The sequence below is a fragment of the Lissotriton vulgaris genome, chromosome 1_2 (assembly GCF_964263255.1).
Source record: "Lissotriton vulgaris chromosome 1_2, aLisVul1.2, whole genome shotgun sequence".
In the NCBI taxonomy this organism is placed as follows: Eukaryota; Metazoa; Chordata; class Amphibia; order Caudata; family Salamandridae; genus Lissotriton; species Lissotriton vulgaris.
In genome coordinates, this window is record NC_141686.1 from 307,169,802 (window position 1) to 307,192,266 (window position 22,465).

At 49.8% G+C, this 22,465-nt stretch overlaps 1 protein-coding gene across 6 annotated transcripts in view; it reads left to right on the forward strand.

Moving 5' to 3' along the window:
* The window catches only part of LOC147736573 (transmembrane protein 176B-like), a 322,222-nt gene that overhangs the window by 125,999 nt on the left and 173,758 nt on the right, over positions 1-22,465 (forward strand). Inside the window, exon 1 of one of the 6 annotated variants that reach the window (XM_086953309.1) lies at positions 18,559-18,656. The exons of 2 other annotated variants lie outside the window; for them this stretch is intronic. Coding sequence is in view for 1 of the 4 variants with exons in the window: in XM_086953308.1 (XP_086809434.1) it covers positions 18,832-18,837 (6 nt within the window). In the remaining 3 variants the exon portion in view is untranslated. Of the gene's footprint in view, positions 1-18,558; positions 18,838-18,903; positions 19,186-22,465 lie in introns of those variants that run through there. 3 more of the 6 variants (XM_086953308.1, XM_086953311.1, XM_086953310.1) reach the window with 3 other exon arrangements.

Genomic DNA, 22,465 nt, shown 5'->3' on the forward strand with positions numbered 1-22,465 from the left:
CAAGAATCCCTCATACAGAACATTCCATAGAAACCAAAAGTAATAGAAATGGAGAGAATACGACCATCCCGACGCTCTCGGTGGCGGTCGCTCCCCATGCTCCCTGCTGACCTGTGACCTAGCTGAGCAGTGATCCTCTCTCACGCCGTGCACAACTGCTGCCTGCTGCCTGCGGTATCGTTGTTTAACTGCTGCCTGCCTTACGATTGTGCTCTGTGCACAACTGCTGCCTACTGCCTGTGATATCATTGTTTAACTGCTGCCTGCCTTACGATCGAGCGCTGTGCCTCGCTAATATTGGTCCATTTAGTGTGTTATGCTTTTTGTGCTCTCCTAGTCTGCATCGCTCGATAGTGTAATTAAGACCTTCATTTGTTTATTAATTTCGCTCGTCTCCCACAGCTTATCCCCACTTTGTGCCACATCCTGGTCCGGTTTCACTTTTGCGGCCATTTGGTGATTGTTGTGCCTCGGAGCCCGCCCTCTCCACCCCGCTCCCGCCTCCCAGCTGCTCCTCCCTCCCACGAACTGGTTAGGCAAGCCCCGTCCCCAGAAGCGCTGTGACCATCCCGACGCTCTCGGTGGCGGTCGCTCCCCATGCTCCCTGCTGACCTGTGACCTAGCTGAGCAGTGATCCTCTCTCACGCCTAGCACAACTGCTGCCTGCGGTATCGTTGTTTAACTGCTGCCTGCCTTACGTTCGTGCTCTGTGCACAACTGCTGCCTGTGATATCATTGTTTAACTGCTGCCTGCCTTACGATCGAGCGCTGTGCCTCGCTAATATTGGTCCATTTAGTGTGTTATGCTTTTTGTGCTCTCCTAGTCTGCATCGCTCGATAGTGTAATTAAGACCTTCATTTGTTTATTAATTTCGGTCGTCACCCCCAGCTTATCCCCACTTTGTGCCACATCCTGGTCCGGTTTCACTTTTGCAGCCATTTGGTGATTGTTGTGCCTCGGAGCCCGCCCTCTCCACCCCGTTCCCACCTCCCAGCTGCTCCTCCCTCCCACGAACTGGTTAGGCAAGCCCCGTCCCCAGAAGCGCTGTGACCATCCCGACGCTCTCGGTGGCGGTCGCTCCCCATGCTCCCTGCTGACCTGTGACCTAGCTGAGCAGTGATCCTCTCTCACGCCGTGCACAACTGCTGCCTGCTGCCTGTGGTATCGTTGTTTAACTGCTGCCTGCCTTACGATCGTGCTCTGTGCACAACTGCTGCCTGCTGCCTGTGATATCATTGTTTAACTGCTGCCTGCCTTACGATCGAGCGGTGTGCCTCGCTAATATTGGTCCATTTAGTGTGTTATGCTTTTTGTGCTCTCCTAGTCTGCATCGCTCGATAGTGTAATTAAGACCTTCATTTGTTTATTAATTTCGCTCGTCTCCCACAGCTTATCCCCACTTTGTGCCACATCCTGGTCCGGTTTCACTTTTGCGGCCATTTGGTGATTGTTGTGCCTCGGAGCCCGCCCTCTCCACCCCGCTCCCGCCTCCCAGCTGCTCCTCCCTCGCACCTCCCCCCTCCACTTATGACAGATGCGTTTGCGCGCAGCGGTCGCGCCGAAGGTGCGCCAAAGGTAAGCCCGTCTACGCCCGTCCGCGCCTGGACCGCGCCCAGCACCAGACCTCCTGGGCCCCCCAAACCGCACTCCTCCCGCATTACGTATGACGCCGCCACCCTCCTAGCCCTTAACCCCGGACACACACCACAATGCTACGAGGCTGCCCCAGGACGTACCCATGGACCCTTCGCCTGCCACTCCTGCAAGTTCACCTGCACCAAGACCCACACCAAAGCCACTAACTCCAAACACAGTTCCGACTCTAACCACCTGAAGTGCATCCTGCTGAACGCCCGCTCGATCCACAGACACGCCACTGAACTCTGGGACCTATTCGACACTGCTTCACCGGACAGCGCCTTCCTCACAGAAACCTGGATGAACGCATCATCAGCACCCGACATCGCCATAGCCATCCCGGACGACTACAAAGTCATCCGAAAAGACCGCACCAACCAAACTGGAGGAGGCATCGCCATCGTTCATAAGAACACCATCAGAATCACGACCAGCTTCGACGATAACCTTGCAACCGCCGAACACCTCCACTTCCAGATCCACACCGACCCCAGGACCACACTTAGAGGCACCCTCATCTACAGGCCACCAGGAACCCGTAAACAATTCAGCGAAGACATCACTGACTTCATCAGCCCACAAGCCATCACCTCCGAGAACTACATTCTACTGGGAGACCTCAACTTCCACCTGGAAAAGAAAAACGACAGCACCACCACCACCCTTCTGGACAACCTGGCCAATCTCGGACTCAAACAACTAGTTGACACCCCCACCCATGTAGCCGGACACACGCTCGACCCAATCTTCACCTCCAGCAAGCACATCTCCTTCGATCACACCACAGCTCTCCATTGGACGGACCACAGCCTTGTTCACTTCAGCTCCAAAACTACCTCGACCCACAACCCCCCACAACCTATTCAGCGAAGAAACTGGAACAAAATCACCACCGACCAACTCCTCACATCGCTCAAACAAAACCCTCCCGCCCTCTCATCGGACCCAAAACAAGTTGCCACCAAACTCAAACAATGGATCACTCACAGCGTTGACGAATTAGCACCCTCGAAAAACCACCAAACCAAACAAGGTAACAAAAAGGCCACCTGGTTCAACGATGACCTTAAGAAATCCAAGAAACTATGCCGTACTCTCGAGAAAACATGGAGAAAAAACCCAACCACTGACAACCTAACCACCTTCAAGACAGCCACCCGCAAACACCACCAATTGATCCGATCCACCAAGAAATCAGCATTCAAGGATTGACTCGACAACAACGCCCATAACAGCAAGGAACTATTCAACATCGTCAAAGAAATTACCAACCCCACCACAGCCTCAAACGACATTACTCCCTCCCAAGACCTCTGCGATTCGTTATCCTCTTTCTTCTACAACAAAATAGCCGACATACATAACAGCTTTGAGAACATTTCCAATGAACAGTCCACTCCACCCACCTCCGAATCTAAACCGCCCTCCAACAACCTTAGCGCCTGGAACCCAATCACCACTGAAGACACCATCCGCCTAATGAACTTCATCCATTCAGGCTTGCCAACCGACCCCTGTCCCCACCACATCTTCAACAAAGCAGACTCCATCATCGCACCCCATCTCCGTGATGTCATCAACTGCTCCTTCAACTCCGCTACCTTCCCAGAAAGCTGGAAACACGCCGAACTCAGCGCCCTCCTGAAGAAACCCACAGCAGATCCCTCTGAACTGAAGAACTACCGCCCCAGCTCCCTCCTCCCATTCCCTGCCAAAGTCATTGAGAAAGCTGTTAATAGCCAGCTCGCCGCCTTCCTTGAATCCAACAACTCCCTCGACACCTCACAGTCCGGCTTCCGAGCCAAACACAGCACCGAAACCGCCCTAATTGCAGCGACAGACGACATCCGAACGCTTCTGGACAACGGAGAACCAGTTGCCCTCATCCTACTCGACCTCTGCGCCGCCTTCGACACTGTCTGCCATAGCACCCTCATACAACTCCTCAGCAACATCGGCATACAAGGAAAAGCCTTGGACTGGATCATCTCGTTCCTCGCCGGGAGAACCCAGAGAGTCCGACTCCCCCCATTCAAATCAGAGGCCACCGAAGTCATCTGCGGAGTACCACAAGGATCATCACTCAGTCCCACCCTCTTCAACGTTTACATGAGTCCCCTCGCATCCATCGCGCGACAACACAACCTTAACATCATCTCATACGCTGAGGACACCCAGCTGATCCTTTCCCTCACCAAAGACCCTAACACCGCCAAAACCAATCTTCACGAAGGCATGAAAGAAGTAGCCGAATGGATGAAAAACAGCCGCCTTAAACTTAACTCAAACAAAACGGAAGTCCTCATCCTAGGATCATCCCCCTCTGCCTGGGACGACTCATGGTGGCCATCGGCCCTGGGCACGGCACCCATACCCACAGACCACGCACGTAACCTAGGCTTCATCCTAGATTCCTCCCTCTCGATGACCAGACAAGTCAACGCCGTCTCATCCTCCTGCTTCAACGTACTTCGTATGCTCAAGAAAATCTTTCGTTGGATCCCCACCGAAACAAGAAAGACCGTCACCCACGCACTGGTCACTAGCCGACTGGACTATGGAAACACCCTCTACCACGGAACAACAGCCAAATTACAGAAAAAACTCCAACGCATCCAAAACGCATCAGCCAGACTCATATTGGACATCCCTCGCCAAGCTCACATTACCGGTCACCTGAAAGACCACCGCTGGCTTCCCGTCAACAAGAGAATAACGTTCCGTCTCCTCACCCACGCACACAAGGCCCTTTACAAACTAGGACCCGAATGCCTCAACACACGACTGTCCTTCTACACACCCACCCGCCAACTAAGAGACTCCAATCAAGCCCTCGCCACAGTTCCGCGCATCCACAGATCCACCATGGGAGGAAGATCCTTCTCCTACATGGCGGCCAAGACCTGGAATTCTCTACCCACTCACCTCCGCCTTACACAGAACCACATTTCCTTCAGAAAGGAACTTAAAACTTGGCTATTCGATAAATAATGCACCCTCTCCCCCAAGCGCCTTGAGACCCTCTGGGTGAGTAGTGCGCTATACAAATTCCTGAACTTGAACTTGAACTCTTTCTTATAATTAAAAGCTGAAACAATACTGAAAAGAACAAAGAAGAAAACATGAGAGAATAAACATTCAAAATGAGCACAGAATATAATGCTAAGATAATCATGCAGAAACATAAAGAAATCCTTATCTTGTATAATCCTTTAGATAAGATGGAACTCTCTTTATGCGAGAGCTAAGTCTTTGCTGAGTTACATTTGCATCATCACAACAAACAGAATTCTTTACAATAGTTTTATCAACAATCGTGAAATCCTTTACAATATCAACACGATTTAAATTCCAAATCTTTCCATTTTCCAATTTGACAGAATTTTTAAAACATTTTATGACATGCATAGGTGCAGAGTATTTTGACCAAGCCAAAGCACCTACCGGTGCTCTGACCCTAACTACATCACCAACTTCAATTTTCCCTTCCTTTACTCTTTTCCTTTCATCATAGCATATTTTATTTCTTAGCTGAACTTTCTCCTCTCTAACCCTCCAATCACCAATTCCATTGTTTATTAAACCTTTACCCCAACACATCCAAGCTGGACTCAAACTCGTGTTGGGAATTCTCCCTTTAAATAGTTCAAAAGGAGTTTTCTTGGTTGTCATTTGTGGAGAAAATCTATGTGCTAGAATGCACTTTTGCAATTCCTCCTTCCAATCCATAGAATTTACCCTAGAAAGCTGTACATTTTCCTTAATTACCCTGTTGAATCTTTCAACAGTTCCATTGGTTTCTGGGTGATAAACAGAAGATCTTTTATGTTTTATCCCACAAAACATTAAAAATTCTGACATCATGCTCGAGCAAAATTGTGGACCATTGTCTGATAAAAGAGACTTCGGAAAACCTTCCCTTCTAAAAAGTTCTTTAAGAAAAGAGATGACACATGAAGAAGTAACTTCAGAAACAGAAGAAACTTCCACCCACCTAGAATAAAGATCAATCAAAACTATCAGATAAGGTGTACGATGCTCACCAGCAAGAGTACCTACAATATCTATAGCAATTTCCTCCCAAGGACCTGTTGGAAGATAGCGACAAACCATGGGAGTTGTGCGTGATATTAAAATGTTGTCGCTTACCCTACATTGCAAACACTCTCTCACCTCTCTTTCTATTTCCTGATCCATCCCCGGCCACCAAAATGAACACCGAATTCTTTCCTTGGTTTTAACAATTCCTAGATGACCCTGATGAGCCTTCTCAATCAATCTTCTCCTCAAAGAACCTCGAAGAATTAACTTCGTACCCCTCAAAAGAATTCCATTCTCCACCGACAACTCATTTTCAACTAAATGCCATACTTTTTCAAAAGAGCCGTCCCAATTAACTTGCCCTTTGACTTTAGCAATTATTTTCCCCATTTCGGAATCCTTACCAATTTCCTCCAACCACTCATCTTCAAGTATAGCCCCTGAGGTAATCTCACATACATTTACTTTATTTTCACATATTTCATCTTCATGATCAACACCCTGAACCTCATCCACCAAACGTGATAAACAATCAGCAAATACATTATCAACTCCTGGTATATAGTCAATACTGAAATTAAACTCCTGAAGACCAATAACCCACTTTCGAATCCTTGATGAAACACTATCTAAACCTTTCATCATAAAGATCTCTCTTAAAGGCTTATGGTCTGTACAGACTATGAACCTCATACCCCATAGAAAATTCCTAAACTTTCTTAGTGCCCAATATATAGCCAGAGCCTCCTTTTCTATAACCAAATAGTTCAGTTCAGCGCCCCTCAAGCTCCTAGAGGCACAAGCATTCAGTTTCTCTTGACCATTCCTTCTTTGTTACCAAACAGCACCCACACCCTTTGAACTGGCATCCGTTACCACAAAAGCCTCCTCAAAGGGTACAAATGCTTGCAAATCTGGAGCATCAACCAAATCCTTTTTAACATCCCAAAACTCTCTTTGACATTCATCTGTCCACTTAAATTCTTTATTCTTACCTAGTAGATATCTCAAATTACTTGTTTTACCTGCTAGATTGTTTATACATTTTCCATAGTATTCAACCATTCCAAGAAAAGAAAAATAACTTCCTCCTTGTTTTTTGGTGATACCAGCTTCTCAATGGTCTCAACCAACTCTTTTGTAGGTGTGATTCCATTTGCTGAAATATGATGTCCCAAATAATTCACCTCATTGACCAAGAATCTACATTTTTCATATTTCAATGTTAAACCAGCATTTTCCAATCTTTTCAGCACCATTCTTAGAGACTTGTCATGTTTTTGTTGATTAACACCATATATTAATAGATCATCCTGATAACATTTTACAGATTTTATCCCTCTCAAAATTGAATGCATGACCCGTTGAAAGACGGACGCAGCCGACACAAGACCAAACGGCATTCTTTTATATTTGAATGCACCCATCGGTGTGATAAATGCCGTTAAATCTTGTGATTCCTGTGTCAACTCTATTTGATGGTATGCCTGTGTTAGATCTAAAGTTGTAAACACTTTCGAGTCACCTAAGGATGTTAAGAGCTCATCTGTATTAGGCAGAGGAAATTTATCCACTACAACTTCTCTGTTTAAAGACCTTAAATCACAGCACAGTCTTATCTCACCATTGGGTTTGTTAGCGACAACAATTGGCGCCAACCATTCAGTTGCTTCTACAGTGGTAATGATGTCCTGTTTTTGCAATTTCTTTAGTTCTTGCTCCACCTTCTCTTGTATTGCTATTGGAATTCTCCTAACTTTTGCAATAACAGGTACAGCATCTTTTCTCAATTTTATACCATGTTTATAACCTTTTAAACATCCTAATTCTGAACGAAAAAGTTCAGGAAATTCTTCCATAAATGTATTCGCTTTTGATTCAACTTCTTGAATCTGCACTTGAGGATCAGAGTTTGGATTCAAAATTACGCCCAATAAACGTTGATGGGGCCACCCAATCAAACAATCACCAACCTTTGAAACATAGATCTTACCCACCGTTATTCTCTTCCCCAACTCAATGGATGCATTAAAATAACCCATCATGGTAATGGGAGCACCTCCATATCCACCTGGACACACATCCATTCTATTAAGCTTATTTTTACTTTTAAAATGTTCCTCATACATTTCTTTTGAAATAATTGTAATGCGTGCGCAAGAGTCAAATTTCACCTCTATTTCTGTATCATCAATCTTGATCATACCAGTGGGATGATCTTTCTGGGCTTTAACTTTAATCTGACATATAACCTCCTTTATCTCTTTGTTTACCACTTTCCTTTCCTTTGCTTTACAGAATTTTACAAAGAGTCCCTTTTTACCAAATCCATGACAAACAAAACTCATAGCTGGACAAAACTTTGAGTTAGCCTTGTGACCTGACTTTCCACATCTAAAACAGATAATACTAGACACATTAGTCTCCTCTTTACTCATATTTTTTAGAGCAGGCTTTACTTCCTTAATTTGAGAAACATCCTCCTTAACCTCTTCCACCTTTTCTTCAGTCTTACCTTTGTCATTTTTTAACTCATTTACACATTTCAACATATGCTCTACTCTTTTTGCTATACCAATTACTTCTTCCAAAGGTGGTTCATCCTTAAGCCACATTTCTTCCCTGATCTTATCCTCTCTACACTTCAAAACAAATTGATCTCTAATACGTTCTTCATTCGCAGCACCATACTTACAGGTAGAAGACAATTTCCTTAGAGCAGTTATATATTCTTCCACTGACTCATCTTTTCCTTGTTCACGTTTCCCAAAATGATATGTAATGTAATGTAATGTAATGTATTGCGACTTATATAGCGCACGTATCACCCGAAGGCATCAAGGCGCTTGCCTTGGGAACCCGTCCTGGCTTTTTCCCTGTGAGATAACCCCTACTGGGCATCCCCAAGGTGAAAGCCAGGCATCCCGCAGCGGGTGGGCCCCCGTGGTGGAGATTAAGCAAGCTATTGCCCAGAGTTGCAGCGTGGGACCCCATGATTAGAGTAGGCACCGAGGCGAGAATTTTGAGTCTGTGGACATTTTTGGGCTCAGGACCCTGCCGCGTCGGGAATTGAACCCTGGTCCCGGGCCAGACCTCTGCATCAGGGTCTGCCGCTCTAATCAGTGAGCCACACTTCTCCACATATCTATCCATAATAGTACTCACACGTGGTAGATAATGTTTATCTAATTGCAACAAACACACTTCATATTCATCCAAACCCCTTTGCTCTTGTTGCGACAAATCTGGTAAGTTTTCAAGCACTTCCTGCCCCTCACTCCCAAGACAATGTAACAACAACAAATGTTTTCTTTCCGCACTTAAATTAGTACCACATACCTTTGCATAATGTGCAAATATCTTTTTCCACTTACTCCATTTGACTATTGGCTCACCTGGATCATTCAAGAAAAATGGAGGTGTGGTCACATTCTGCATTTTAGACTTGAAATATTAAACCTTTTATACAATTTTATACAATGTTTTTTTTTTAAAAGATATTGCCAATTTTCATTTAACTAAACTAAATAATACTTGTCATAGCTGTAGTAAAAAAAAACATTAAAAATAAACGCAAAAATGTTTCCTTCCTGATCTAATATTATTATATTTCATACACCTAAGTGAAAATCATTGAACAATAACATTAAATTCGTATTAATTGCCCAATACTAAAATTCTTAGTCACTTTTCCAGTTAACAGATGCACTTCTCTCTTCATACAATGCTTTTTTAAATAAACCAACTTGCACTAACACAATCAGCCGAAAGCGTTCCTTTCTCGCTGGGTATCTTCAAACAGAATTATAAATATTCCTTCAAACAGAATGTCTTCGTTCAAAAACGATCTCTTTCAGTTTCACGTTTCCTTTCAGTGCGCAAAATCGTTTCCTCACACAGCGACCTTTGCCACTCCTGCGCAATGACGTATTCCTGACGCAGCGTCTTTTGTTGACACTTCACGCGTTGCTCCTCGCTAGCCGTTCACCGAATCCCACAACCTGATTCTATTGCGTCATCACTTGTCACAAACTCCCGACCAGGAAAGAGCTCCTCTGGCAAAGAAAAACGGTAACGGTCAACTCCTCATCCCTTCAAAGAGTAATATGTTTCCTCTGTTTCTCTCGTTAATTTAGATTTTCCTTCTTTGCAATTATTCCACAAATGCTTATCACTTTAAAAAATGTCTCCAATTCCTTCCCTTCCTCGTCTTTAAATTACTGCCGCTGGGGAACCTTAAAGCCTCCCTTTTTAAACTACTGCCGCTGGGGAAGTTCATACATAGATTCACACGCACTCTGGTTTAAATGTAAAATCCCAGAAATTGTTTTTCATCCTTCTTTTACATATATCAAAGTTTCCACGAAGATTCCAGTCATTCAAATTTGAAAAGTACGTACCTTGATGTTAAGGTGCTCTTCACTTTTCCTGTATCCCGTCCTCGTCGCCAATGAAAAGTTATGAATAAATACAGAAAATAATGTAATCCTCAGATTAGGTTTATTCATATGCACCCTAACCATCAGCTAACAACCAGCAACTGACATTACAAGAATCCCTCATACAGAACATTCTAAGTTCCATTGAAACCACAAGTAATAGAAATGGAGAGAATACTACATTGGGTAGATTTGAGTGAGGTGCTGTAGATTAGAGTGGAACTGGGTAGATTGGAGTGGAGTGGGATACATTGAAGTGGAGTGGAGAATGGAGTGGAGTGGTGAAGGATGGAGTGGAGTGGTGCAGAATGGAGTGGGGTAGATAGGAGTAGTTTGAAAAGGGGTAGATCGGGGTAGATTGGAGTGGAATGGGGTAGATAGGAGTGGAGTAGAGTGGGTAGATTGGGGTGAATTGGAGTGGAGACGGGCACATTGGGAAAGACTGGAGTGCAGTAGAGTGCAGTGGGGTGAGGTACATTGAGTGGATTGAGGTACATTGGAGTGAAGTAGGGTAGATAGGAGTAGAGTGGAGTGTGGTTGATTGCAGTGGGGTGGACTAGATTGGAGTGGATTGGGGTATATTGGAGTGGAGTGGAGTGGAGTAGAGGGGCATAAAGTAGAGGGGTGTAGAGTAGAGTGGTGTAGAGTGGAGAGGAGAGGCATGTTGAAGAACAGTGTGGGATGGCATGTCGTAGATATAGAGTGGAGGGGCGTAGAGTGGCGTGGCCGGCCGTGGCGTAGAGTGGATTGGTATAAAGTAGATTGCCATGGAGTGTCGTAGAGTGGAATGGCATGTCGTTGAGTGGAGTTGAGTGGCGTGATGTGGCGGGCCTAGAGTGGAATGGTGTGTTGTAGAGTGGAGTGGTAGCACACACCTGTTACAGACAACACATTTTCAGTCGGAATGCCCGTTACATCTACACAGACATGCAGTTTTAATGTGCACAAATGCTAATCTGTAGAAATGTCCTCACCCAGTGTATAGGTGTCTTTTGATTGTATTCATAAATATGTTTCCATCACACTTCAGAATTACAAAAAAGTGCTACATTTGTACTTTCCTAATTCTGATATGTTCTGAAATATCAGCACAGCTCGTTTGCAGACATTTAATAGTTGCTGTGTTAGAAAAGAGCCTTTCCTTCAACAGCAAGATTGCCACATGAAATCTCCCACTTTGAAACAATAAGTAAACACCAAGCTCCCTTGGAAGACAGAGCTTGAAATGTGATCTGTGTCTTTGAATGCACAGCATACGTGACAACGTGGATCAAAATACGTGGATCAAAATAGCGGACAGTCTTTCATCGCCTTTGGCGGTGGGTCAAGGTGTTCCCCAAGGCACTATTCTTGCACCCACATTGTTCAATCTCTATTTGGAACCTCTGGGAAATCTCCTAAGTAAATCTGGGGTCAACTATCATCTCTACGCAGACGACACTCAAATCTACCTCAAGGTTGCCTCCACTCACGATCTCTCTGTCCTAAGCTCTACCCTTGACTCCATTCATAACTGGATGTTGTAATATCCTAGTCTGGGCCTAGGAAATAGATGAGGCTGGACACATGTGCTGCTGTTAGTGGCGGGTATCTAACCTGACCACGCCCAGAGCCCTGGGCCTTTTATTACCTGCTTTGCGTGTCCACGCTTTCGTTGGACTCAACCAAAGTCCCCTTACGCTCGAGGGGTAAACTGGACAGGAACAGTGGGAGGGGGCGTGTGCTGCAGTGGTACACCCCACTGTCAGCGACACTACATTCCTCCTTTACCTAGGGATAAAAAAAACTGAACAATACCATGGCACACAAATGTCTCTCTGGTCAGTGGGTGTGCTGTAACAATTATAGCCGCTGCATTCAACAAAGTTCACCAAACTGTCTCTGGCGCAGTCTCTGAATTTACTGCGAGATCCATAACATACAGGATATAAAACAGAACAGTCTTACTTGATTCTCGGCGGGGTCAGCCATCTCGGTCAGTTCAACGCCAGCACTGGGCCACAAAGTCTCGGTACCTCTGGGAGGGTTTGGGGTGCGGTCGTAGACTGTATCTTGCTTGGCTTCGCCCCTCCGCCGTAGCTGGGGGTTGTTCTCCTGATTCTCTAGCCACGTTGGCGCTGGGGTCTTCTGCCGGTCTCTCTGGCTCCTTTTCGCTCGGAGTGATGTCACCTGTCTGGTGTGCCCTGGGGTCTGTTCCGGTTGGCTCGGACGGTCTGCGCTGGGGGGTCAGGTGCCAGTCATCCGGTTCCGGGTCATCTCCATTCTCTGGTATTTGTTTGAAGAACGAAATGTTCCATGTGACTACTTCTCCGTTTCTGACAGCCGTGACCATTGTCCCGTTCACCTCCGTTATTCTCCAGGGGTCTAGCTCGAACGGTAGACGGAATTTCCCGCCAGGATGGCAAACCTTTACAAGGACCCGGTCCCCGACTTGAATTGGGCTGTCTGCTGCCCTCTGTCTTCGGGATGCTTCTTGGTTGTTTTTGGTGCGCTGTTCCATGGACCGGTTCCTGGGGTTTGGGGCTAGCTCCCACGTGGGGTGGTGCGGGATGGTGTCAGCGATAGCCCGGTTAAAGGAGAGTCAGCTTGGGGAGACTCCTGTGGTGCAATGTGGGGTCAGGCGATATTCTCGGAGAAATTGGTAGATGGCTAGCTCCAGACAGTGGCCATCGGCAATTGCAACTTGGATTGTTTTGTTTAAAGTTCTCATTAGCCTTTCGACCTCTCCGTTGGCCTGAGGCCATCTTGGTGTTATCCGTTTGTGTTTGATGCTATGGCTTTGCAGGTACTCTGTAAACTCGCTGCCATTGAATGGGGGTCCATTGTCCGTGCGGACTTCAGCCATGAGCCCGTGGGTGGCGATGATTTTCTCAAACTTAGGGATCACTTCAGATGCCGCTGTCGATGTCACGATTTCCACTTCGGGGTAGCGAGAGAAGTCATCTACTACGACGAGCATGTACTTGCCCCCGGGGAGGCTGCCGAAGTCTGCACTCACTCGTACCCACGGGGACGTTGGCCCTTCTTCGGTGATCACTGGTGCTGGAGGGTTTGGTAGGCTCGTCGCTAGGCACACTGGACAACTATGGACTACTTCTTCGACTGCTCTGTCGAGTCCTGGGAACCACAACTTGCTTCGGAGTCTATTTTTAGACTTGACGATCCCTTGGTGTGACCCATGTGCCAACAAGGCAGCTTGTTGGGCGAGGCTGCTGGGCAATACAAGGCGAGGGCCTCTCAGGAGGCATCCTTCGGCTGAGATGGATAGTTCGTGCCTGACTTGATACAGGGCTTTCAGGACGGCTTGGGCGTCTGGAGTGCGGAAAGATGCCGGGCTCTGCAGCGCCTTCCAGTCGCCAGATTCTATGGCATGGATTGCAATCTGGAGGCAGTCATCATCTTTGGTGGCCCTCGCTACTTCCTCTAGGGACATCGGTCGTGGCCTTGACCGTTCGACGATTAGCCGGACGTATTCTTCTGTGGCTGCTGCTTCGGCTGCCTCAGCTTCGGTGACTGGACGGGCATGTCTTGATAGATAGTCCGCGGGGTTCCGCGTACCGGGCCGGTATTCCACTGTAAACTGGAACTCTTGCAACTGCAGCACCCATTTCTCGATTCTGGGAGGTGGGCGAGAGGAAAAGCCTTGGAAGAGTGGTATGAGGGGCTTATGATCGGTGATCACAGAGAAAGGGTGTCCATAGAGGTAGATATGGAAATGGCGGCACCCCCATAGAATGGCGATGGCCTCTCGTTCAATTTGCGAATAGCGTTGTTCGGTAGGCGTCAGTGTACGGCTGGCGTACGCCACAGGGGCCCATTCTCCGCATGCCTGTTGTTGTGATAGGACAGCCCCGAGGCCGGTGGGGCTGGCATCAACTAGCAGTTGTGATTCGTGTTGCGGGTTGAAATAGGCCAGGGTTGTGTCAGCCGACAGGGCTGCTTTAGTGTTCGTAAATGACTCTTGTTGCTCCGGGCCCCACGTCCAGGCGGCATTTGACTTTGTGAGGTCGCGGAGGGGTCCTGTCAGGTCCGACAGATCCTTGAGGAAACGCCCACAGTATGTCACCATACCCAGGAAGCTGCGGACGGCCGTCACAGATGTGGGGGCTGGCGCGTTGTGGATGTTTTTGACTTTCTCTGGGTCTGGGCACACTCCTTGATCGGAGAATCTGTATCCAAAGAAACTGATGTCTTTGCGTAGAAATTCACATTTGTCCTTGTGGAGAGTTAGTCCTCTCTCCTTCAGCCGGTTGAATACTGCTTGGAGGCGTCCGATGTGTTCTTCCAAGGTCGGGGCGTGTACCAGAATATCATCTCTCACATTGAGCACTCCGCCGAGGCCTTGTAGGACGTTGTGAATGATGTTTTGAAACACCTCCGCTGCGCTTGATATGCCGAAGTTTAGCCTCGTGTATCTCCACAGGTCTGCGTGGGTGGAGAAGGTCGTGATCGGGCGCGAGTCTGGGTGAAGGGGGATCTGATGGTATCCCGACCTCAGGTCCATCTTGGAGAACCACTTGGACCCTGTGAGCTCCCCGATGATGTCGTCAATGGTCGGCGTCAGGTGACGTTCTCTCTTAATTGCTAGGTTGGGGAGGCGCATATCCACGCATATTCTTACTGCCTCGGGTTGCTTTGGCTTTTTGGCTACTACAATGGGGGATACCCACGGTGTGGGTCCAGTCACCCGTTCGATGATGCCAGCCTGTTCAAGCATCCGCAGCTCGGCTTCAACTTTGGGCCGGAGGTGAAAAGCGATCCGTCTGTGCCGGAGGGCTACTGGGGCCACTGACTGGTCAATGTGGAGTCGGACGGGGGGCCCTCGTAAGCATCCGATGCCCTCGAACAGCGAGTAGTGTTCTGAAACCAGATGATCCAATCCTTGGGCTTGTACTGTTAGGGCAAAGTGTATGAGCCCGAGCTCCCGTGCTGTTCTGCAACCAAGAATCCCCTCTTGGGATACGTAGATTTTTGTCTGTAGCTGCGTTGAGTCGTGGGACACAGCCGTCCGGAATACTCCGCACAGGCGCAACGGGCGCCGGGTTCCGTAGGCAAACACTTGCGCTCTTGTGGGGTGAAGTGTGGGGGCCTTTTTGAGGCATTGGTACATGCTGGCGGCCATGAGGTTTATTGTTGCGCCGGTGTCGATGAGGGCTCTGACTGCTTGGCCATGCACTTGGACGGTGCACATTGGTTCGGTCGAAGACGTGGCTGCTAGGGTGTTGAGCATGTGCACGACGTGGACTGACGCGGCGTCTTCTTCGTCGTCGTCCATGTCGCTGCTGTTTGACGTGTTCGGTAGTGGCGCCATCTGTCGCACCCTCCTGGGTGGGCCACTCTACTTCTTCCTTTGCGATGATAGGCAGACGCTCGCAAAGTGATTGGCTTTGCAAATGCGCTGCAGATTTTGCCGTGGGCTGGGCATGCGCCTTTGTGGGGAGTGGCACCTCCGCACCACATGCAGGCTTGATCGTGGGTGGATTGGGCCTGCTTCGGCCGCCCTTTTCTGGGAGGTCTCGTCCGGTTGTCTGTAGGTTGCGATTTGATGGCGCACACGGGTTCCGTCTTGACTGTGACCACTGGTTTCGGCTCCATGTGGGCAGCACGGGCCTTGGAAAGTTCTTTAGACCGCCCCAGGGCCAGGATGTCGCGCATAGACATGGCGTCCGTTTCTAGCACCCTCTCCCGCAGTTTCAGGGAGGCGCATCCCTGTATGAATTGGGCGCGAATTTCATCCTCCGCATCCGGGAGCGTGCACGTGCTGGCTAACTTCTTGAGCCGAGTTTAGAACACATCTACGGATTCCTCTGGGAGTTGGCGTGCTTGGCGGAGTAGGAAGCGTTCGTAATCCGCGCTGGCGAACGGCTCAAAATACCTTGTGATGGCATCCCTTAGGGTGTTATACTTGTGAGGCGGGTCTCCCTCCGTAATGTCTTTGGAGATGTCGTGGATGGCTTCACCCCCTAGGTGTAACAGCATTGCGCGCCGTCGTTCTGCTGCAATGTCCGCTGCGATGAAGTAATTTTCAAGCCGCTCGACCCACTTCCTCCACCGGGCAGCTTGGGAAGGGGGGTTCCCGTGACCGCGAATGGTTCCAGAGGCGGTACGTTGGCCATGATGGCCGACACTCAGCAGGGGAGGTCGGTAGGGGGGCTCCAGGCAGTTGCAGCAGGCCTCAGCAGCAGCCAGACAAGGAGCAAACCAGTGGCAGGCACGCTGGTACAGTGGAGGGCTAGCAGGCCTCGTTCCGCGGAAAGCGTGAGGTTTGGGAGGGCCGATGGCACGCGCAATGCGTGAGGATTGGCAGGGAGGCCGCGTAGCGCGTCTGACATGTGGTGCGGGGCGCACACAGCGCGTGCGCGGGTCCACCGGGGAGCTGCAGGGATTGGGCCCGGTACTTGAGACGTGGCTTGGGGGCCGGAGGCCGCGGGCAGCGGGCAGACGCTTTGGGGGTACCTGGCAGTGGCGCTCAGGGCCACGCAGCAGCGGAAGTTCCGTGGACCGCTGGGAGGCCGAGCGAAGGCGCTCCGGGGGCACCGGCAGACACAACCGAAGGCAGCAGCAGGTAGGCTGGCGGTGATGCCGGGGTGGGCCACGGCGGGCAGTCGGCAGCACAGGGGGGGGCGCTGGGGGAGCGCCACGCAGGCAGGACTGGAGGTTGGCAGCCAGGAATAGTCTGAGCGGCGGTGGCAGGGCACGCAGTGGGCTGGACATACAGCCACCTCGTCGCCAGTGTAATATCCTAGTCTGGGCCTAGGAAATATATGAGGCTGGACACATGTGCTGCTGTTAGTGGCGGGTATCTAACCTGACCACGCCCAGAGCCCTGGGACTTTTATTACCTGCTTTGCGTGTCCACGTTTACCTTGGACTCCACCAAAGTCCCCTTACGCTCGAGGGGTAAACTGGACAGGAACAGTGGGAGGGGGCGTGGGCTGCAGTGGTACACCCCACTGTCAGCGACACTACAGATGTCAATACATCAACTGATTCTGAACCCCTCCAAAACTGAATTCCTCCTCCTCTCCTCCTCACTTTCTCCTCCCCCGGTTCAATCATGGATGGACCAGATGAATCTGCTGAACAATAAACCCATCATTGTCGACAGCGCAAAATCCCTTGGTGTCATACTCGACACAAAACTCAATCTACTCTCCCACATTAATTCAATTGCAAAGTCTGCCCGATACCAACTGCGCCTTCTTTGGGGTATTCATCGCTTCTTCCCGGAGCATGACCTTAAAACCTTGGTCCAATCGCTGGTCCTCTCCAGACTGGACTACTGCAATTCTCTTCTGACTGGCCTCCCCAAATTCCACCTGCCCCCCCTTAAATCTGTTCTCCATTCAGCAGCTCGCTTCATATATGGGGCCAAAAGAAGCGACCACATCACACCCATGCTATCCACCCTTCCCTGGCTTCCCATTGAGGCAAGATCTATCTATAAGACTGCCTGTTTCACCCACAAAGCCTTGCAATCCTCTCCTCGCTACCTGGCGAATAAACTGAAACTCTCTGGAGGCTCAAGACCTTCACGAAATGCGGAAAATCTACTGTTTGAACCTCCCACTTTCAAGAAGGAAAGATCGATGGCCCAATCCTTTTCAGGCAACGCAGTGAGAATCTGGAACTCACTTCCGCCTCAGCTCCAGACCACCTCCTCCCAGGTCTTCAAAACGGACCTCAAAGTTCTCTTCCGTCAAAGACACTTCCAAATGTAATCCATGCCCTCTCTATTATCTGAAGGAAGCCCTTCAATTATTGAACAATCTACTTTACATGACTATGGAAGTGTCTTCCCAGTGTGTTCTTATGGTTTGAGAATCTGCCATTTATTGCAGTATTATCCTTCTACCTGTGTCTGGTACTCTTTTGTAACATGCACCCGTCACTTTCTCTTGTAACACACTGTTTTCTACCTCTTACTTTTGTTTGTTCTCGATACCTGCACAAGTGCCACCACTGCCCACATAGCGTTTGTTCTTGTGTTTGAGTGTCCTCCATATATTGCAGTATTACACCTCTGTCTACTTTGCACGCTTTTGTAACCTGCACACGTCACTTTTTCCTCCTGTAATGCACCGTTTGCTACTCGTGTACTTTGTTTGCTCACGATTGTCATTTTTGCTTCATTTAATGTAACGTTTGCTTTTGTATTTTGTCCACTTGTAATGTTCTCATGTATCAGTTCTGTTCCTATTGTGAAGCGCTCTGACACCTTCGGGTAAAGTCCGCGCTATATAAAAACGCATAAATAAATAAATAAATAAAAGTAAGGGAGCATGGCGCGTGAAAGGGGGGGACAAGAGAGAGCAGCCTCGAGCCCTGCGGCGGGAGGACCCAGGAAATACTTGCGGTGGGCTGAGGAGGCGGGGCTGAAGATGGACACGGAGAGCGGTCGAATAAGAAGCCAGGGAGAGTGACAATGAAGCCAAGCCAACCAATGGGAGCCGTGGGAGGGCTATACCACTGTTTGTGTTGGGAGGCTGGCGGTAGGTGAGTGCCAGCCAGACTCGACCCAAACAAAGCAGGAGTGGGTGAGTAACTCCTCCGCGGACGGGGGGTATGGGGGCGAAGGTTTCGCATTAGCCCGATTGCGCATCCTGTTCTGTTGCTGTCAGACCCCCGCTCCCCTGACCCCCCTCCCACTCCCTCAATGCGCTGCAGGTGAAGTTCAAAGCGCTCTAGTTTGCCAGGATCGAGCATCAACCAATGCAGGTTTGTGAAGTGCATTTTGGGAGTATTTGTCATGATTTTATAAGAGGTTAAACAACACTACAAGTCCCAGAATGCAATGGAACACTTCGTCCTACACGTGCACCTCGAGCGTCTTGTGCGTGTCCCCCTCCGCACACCTCCCGCTGCTCTGCGGGGCCGCACCCCAGTGGCAGGGCTTGATTTACAAATCTGGGGTGTGCAGAAGTACTTTCGCTTCCTACACGGAGGAGTGAGCAGTGTCCCCGCCCCCTCTCCTGTCCTCCGGACGCCATCATCACAGCTCTGCGGCTGCGTGACTGGCTTTGTTGTGCTCCCGGTGTAGGAAGTGGAGGTGAGGAAGCCCCGCAGGTACAGGCGCCTGCTGCAGCGCGGAGGGGCTCAGCGGGTACAGGCGCCTGCTGCAGTGCAGAGGGGCACAGCGGGTACAGGCGCCTGCTGCAGTGCAGAGGGGCACAGCTGGTACAGGCGCCTGCTGCAGTGCAGAGGGGCACAGCTGGTACAGGCACCTGCTGCAGCGCGGAGAAGCACAGCTGGGCTGGCAGAGGCACCTGCTGCACAGAAGGGCAGAACTGGGCTGGCAGAGGCGCCTGCTACAGCGCGCAGGGGCACAGCTGGGCTGGTGCAGGCGCCTGCTGCTGGGCGGAGGAGCATAGCTGGGCTGGTAGAGGCACCTGCTGCAGCGCGCCGAGGAGCTCAGCTGGTACAGGCGCCTGCTACAGCGCGGAGGGGCTCAGCTGGTACAGGCGCCTGCTACAGCGCGGAGGGGCTCAGCTGGTACAGGCACCTGCTGCAGTGCAACGCCGAAGGGCACAGCTGGGCTGGTGCAGGCGCCTGTTGCAGCGCGGAGGGGCTCAGCTGGTACAGGCGCCTGCTGCAGTGCAGAGGGGCTCAGCGGGTACAGGCGCCTGCTGCTGGGCGGAGGGGCTCAGCTGGTACAGGCGCCTGCTGCAGCGCGGAGGGGCTCAGCTGGTACAGGCGCCTGCAGCATCGCCGAGGGGCTCAGCAGGTACAGGCGCCTGCTGCAGCGCGGAAGGGCACAGCTGGTACAGGCGCCTGCTGCAGCGCCGAGGGGCTCAGCTGGTACAGGCGCCTGCTGCAGCGCCGAGGGGCTCAGCTGGTACAGGTGGCATTCGCGTGAACTATGGGTCGACCTATTTCTGGGTGCCCCGTGTGTGGGTTAGCAGTGCCTATGTATCTGTGTGTTACTGTCTTATGCTATCGGAGTCGGACTGTGTCTGGGTGTTACATGCTGTGAGTGTCCGCTTGTGTGATTGGTGTCTGCTGGCAGTGATGTGTTGAGTGTCTGATAAGAGCGAGGGTAAAGCTCTGTGTTCTGATATTTGACCCGTCTCTTGTTATTTGGAGGTCTGTGGGTAATTAGCCTGGTGGTAACTGGGGACTTGCTGGTCTGTGGGTTTCGGGCAGTGCCCGTGGGCACCCAGCTGTCTGTACATACCTCCCGGCGTCCATTGGTGTCTGTATGCTGCTGGTCTGTGGGTTTCGGGCAGTGCCCGTGGGCACCCAGCTGTCTGTATCTACATCCCGGCGTCCACTGGTGTCTGTATGATGCTGGTCTGTGGGTTTCTGGTGGTGTCAATACTTGTTTGGAATCGTGAGTCAGTGGACAAGAGGAGCAGTGACGTCAGAGCCAGCGCAGCCGACTTTGGGACTGGTGGGACCGGGGTCCACACCGGGGCTGGCTCGAAATCCTTTGATTTTGGGTAAATCACCGAATCTCCCCGCGCCAAATTAAAAAAATATATGTATTACTTCGTGTATAGTAACTCGTGCGCATGCAAAGCGCTGCAATGCCCTGGCCTAGCTGGCGCCATGCACAACATCAAACAATAGCTGTCTTCTGCATGCTCTGGACGCGTCTACTTTCCTGCACGGGGGAGCGGTTTGTGCAGTTTCCGGCAACGAGGTTGAATCTGCGCCGGCTGAGATCTGGAAAGTCCCACATTGCACAATCTTAGAAGAGGGGAGGCCGAACAAACAAGCAGAAACCCTGTCCTCGGGACTTCAAGCCCTTTTAGAAGTAATAATTGGGGCTAAGTGGGCCTCTCTGGTCCCCGGTGCCACTGTACCCGGTGCACCAGTGGGAGCTACGCCTCCTCCCTTTTTTGCCCCCAAGAATATGTAAAGTTTGTAGTGTTACGGTTTTGTGCATAATCGTGGCCCACATTTCATCAATCTCAAGATGATGAAATGACGGAGCAACGTCCTGGGGATATGACCGGGTCACTTGAAAGTTACAGATGAATTTCAGCCGCTGGTCCTTAGCCAGGGCTTTAAGTGGGATGAAAAAACGGGGGGGTCTCTCAAAGTGGTGCGGCCAATGTATAAAGCGTGGCTTAAAAACTCGCAAGATAAAAATCTGTGCTTAGCATAGTGTGCCGCCGGACTAGTATATTCATATTTGTCTCTCATCCAGATATGATACAACAAGTAACATCATACCTACAAGTCAGGACTATTGGCTTTGTCAATGGTTGTTGGTTGCATAAAATAAATAAGCAGCAACTATGGCTTATATATAATACAAAAAAACTTCCACTTAAAGCCCTGGTGACCCCACCACAATGTTGCTTCTGCTGAGAATCAAAAAGAGAGGGAAATCCAGAGAGAAAATGACTCTTTAAAGGATTTCCCTTCGCGCTCACCTGGCATGACGTCATGCCGTAAGGTCTCCACTAGTGAGAATTGTGTGCAGCGCACATCGATGCACTGGTGATAAGTGAGCAGTGTGAGCAGCGCACATCGATGTAGTGTGCAGTGTGAGCAGCGCACATCGATGCACTGGTGAGCAGTGTGAGCAGCGCACATGATGTAGTGTGCAGTGTGTGCAGCGCACATCGATGCACTAGTGAGAAGTGAGCAGTGCGAGCAGCGCACATCGATGCACTGGTGAGAAGTGAGCAGTGCGTGCAGCGCACATCAATGTACTAGTGAGCAGTGTGAGCAGCGCACATCGATGCACTAGTGAGCAGTGTGAGCAGCGCACATCAATGTACTAGTGAGAAGTGAGCAGCGCACATCGATGCACTAGTGAGAAGTGAGCAGTGCGAGCAGCGCACATCGATGCACTAGTGAGAAGTGAGCAGTGTGAGCAGCGCACATCAATGTACTAGTGAGAAGTGAGCAGTGTGAGCAGCGCACATCGATGCACTAGTGAGAAGTGAGCAGTGCGAGCAGCGCACATCGATGCACTAGTGAGAAGTGAGCAGTGCGAGCAGCGCACATCGATGCACTAGTGAGAAGTGAGCAGTGCGAGCAGCGCACATCGATTTGCCTGCTGTCACTGCAGTGCGTAAATAAACGGACCGCCGATGAATTTCTGCAGCTGGTCCATGGCCCGTTTTTGATCACTTTAGATACGTTTTTAACCTGAATACTCGAGGCCAGAGTGAAGCGAAGATTTAGTTCCACCTGTGGGGACGAGTAAACTAACTTTCTAACCTTTTGCCTAATTTTGCACAACTCTATTAAATAACTTTGTCCTCATAAAAGCCCTTTGGTCTGAAAATGATCCTGCAGATAGTTTGAGTGGATTCTTTTCAGCAGCAAGCACCCCGTCCACATGAGGCCCACAATCCTATCAGGGTAGGTCAGATACACTCCTTAAATT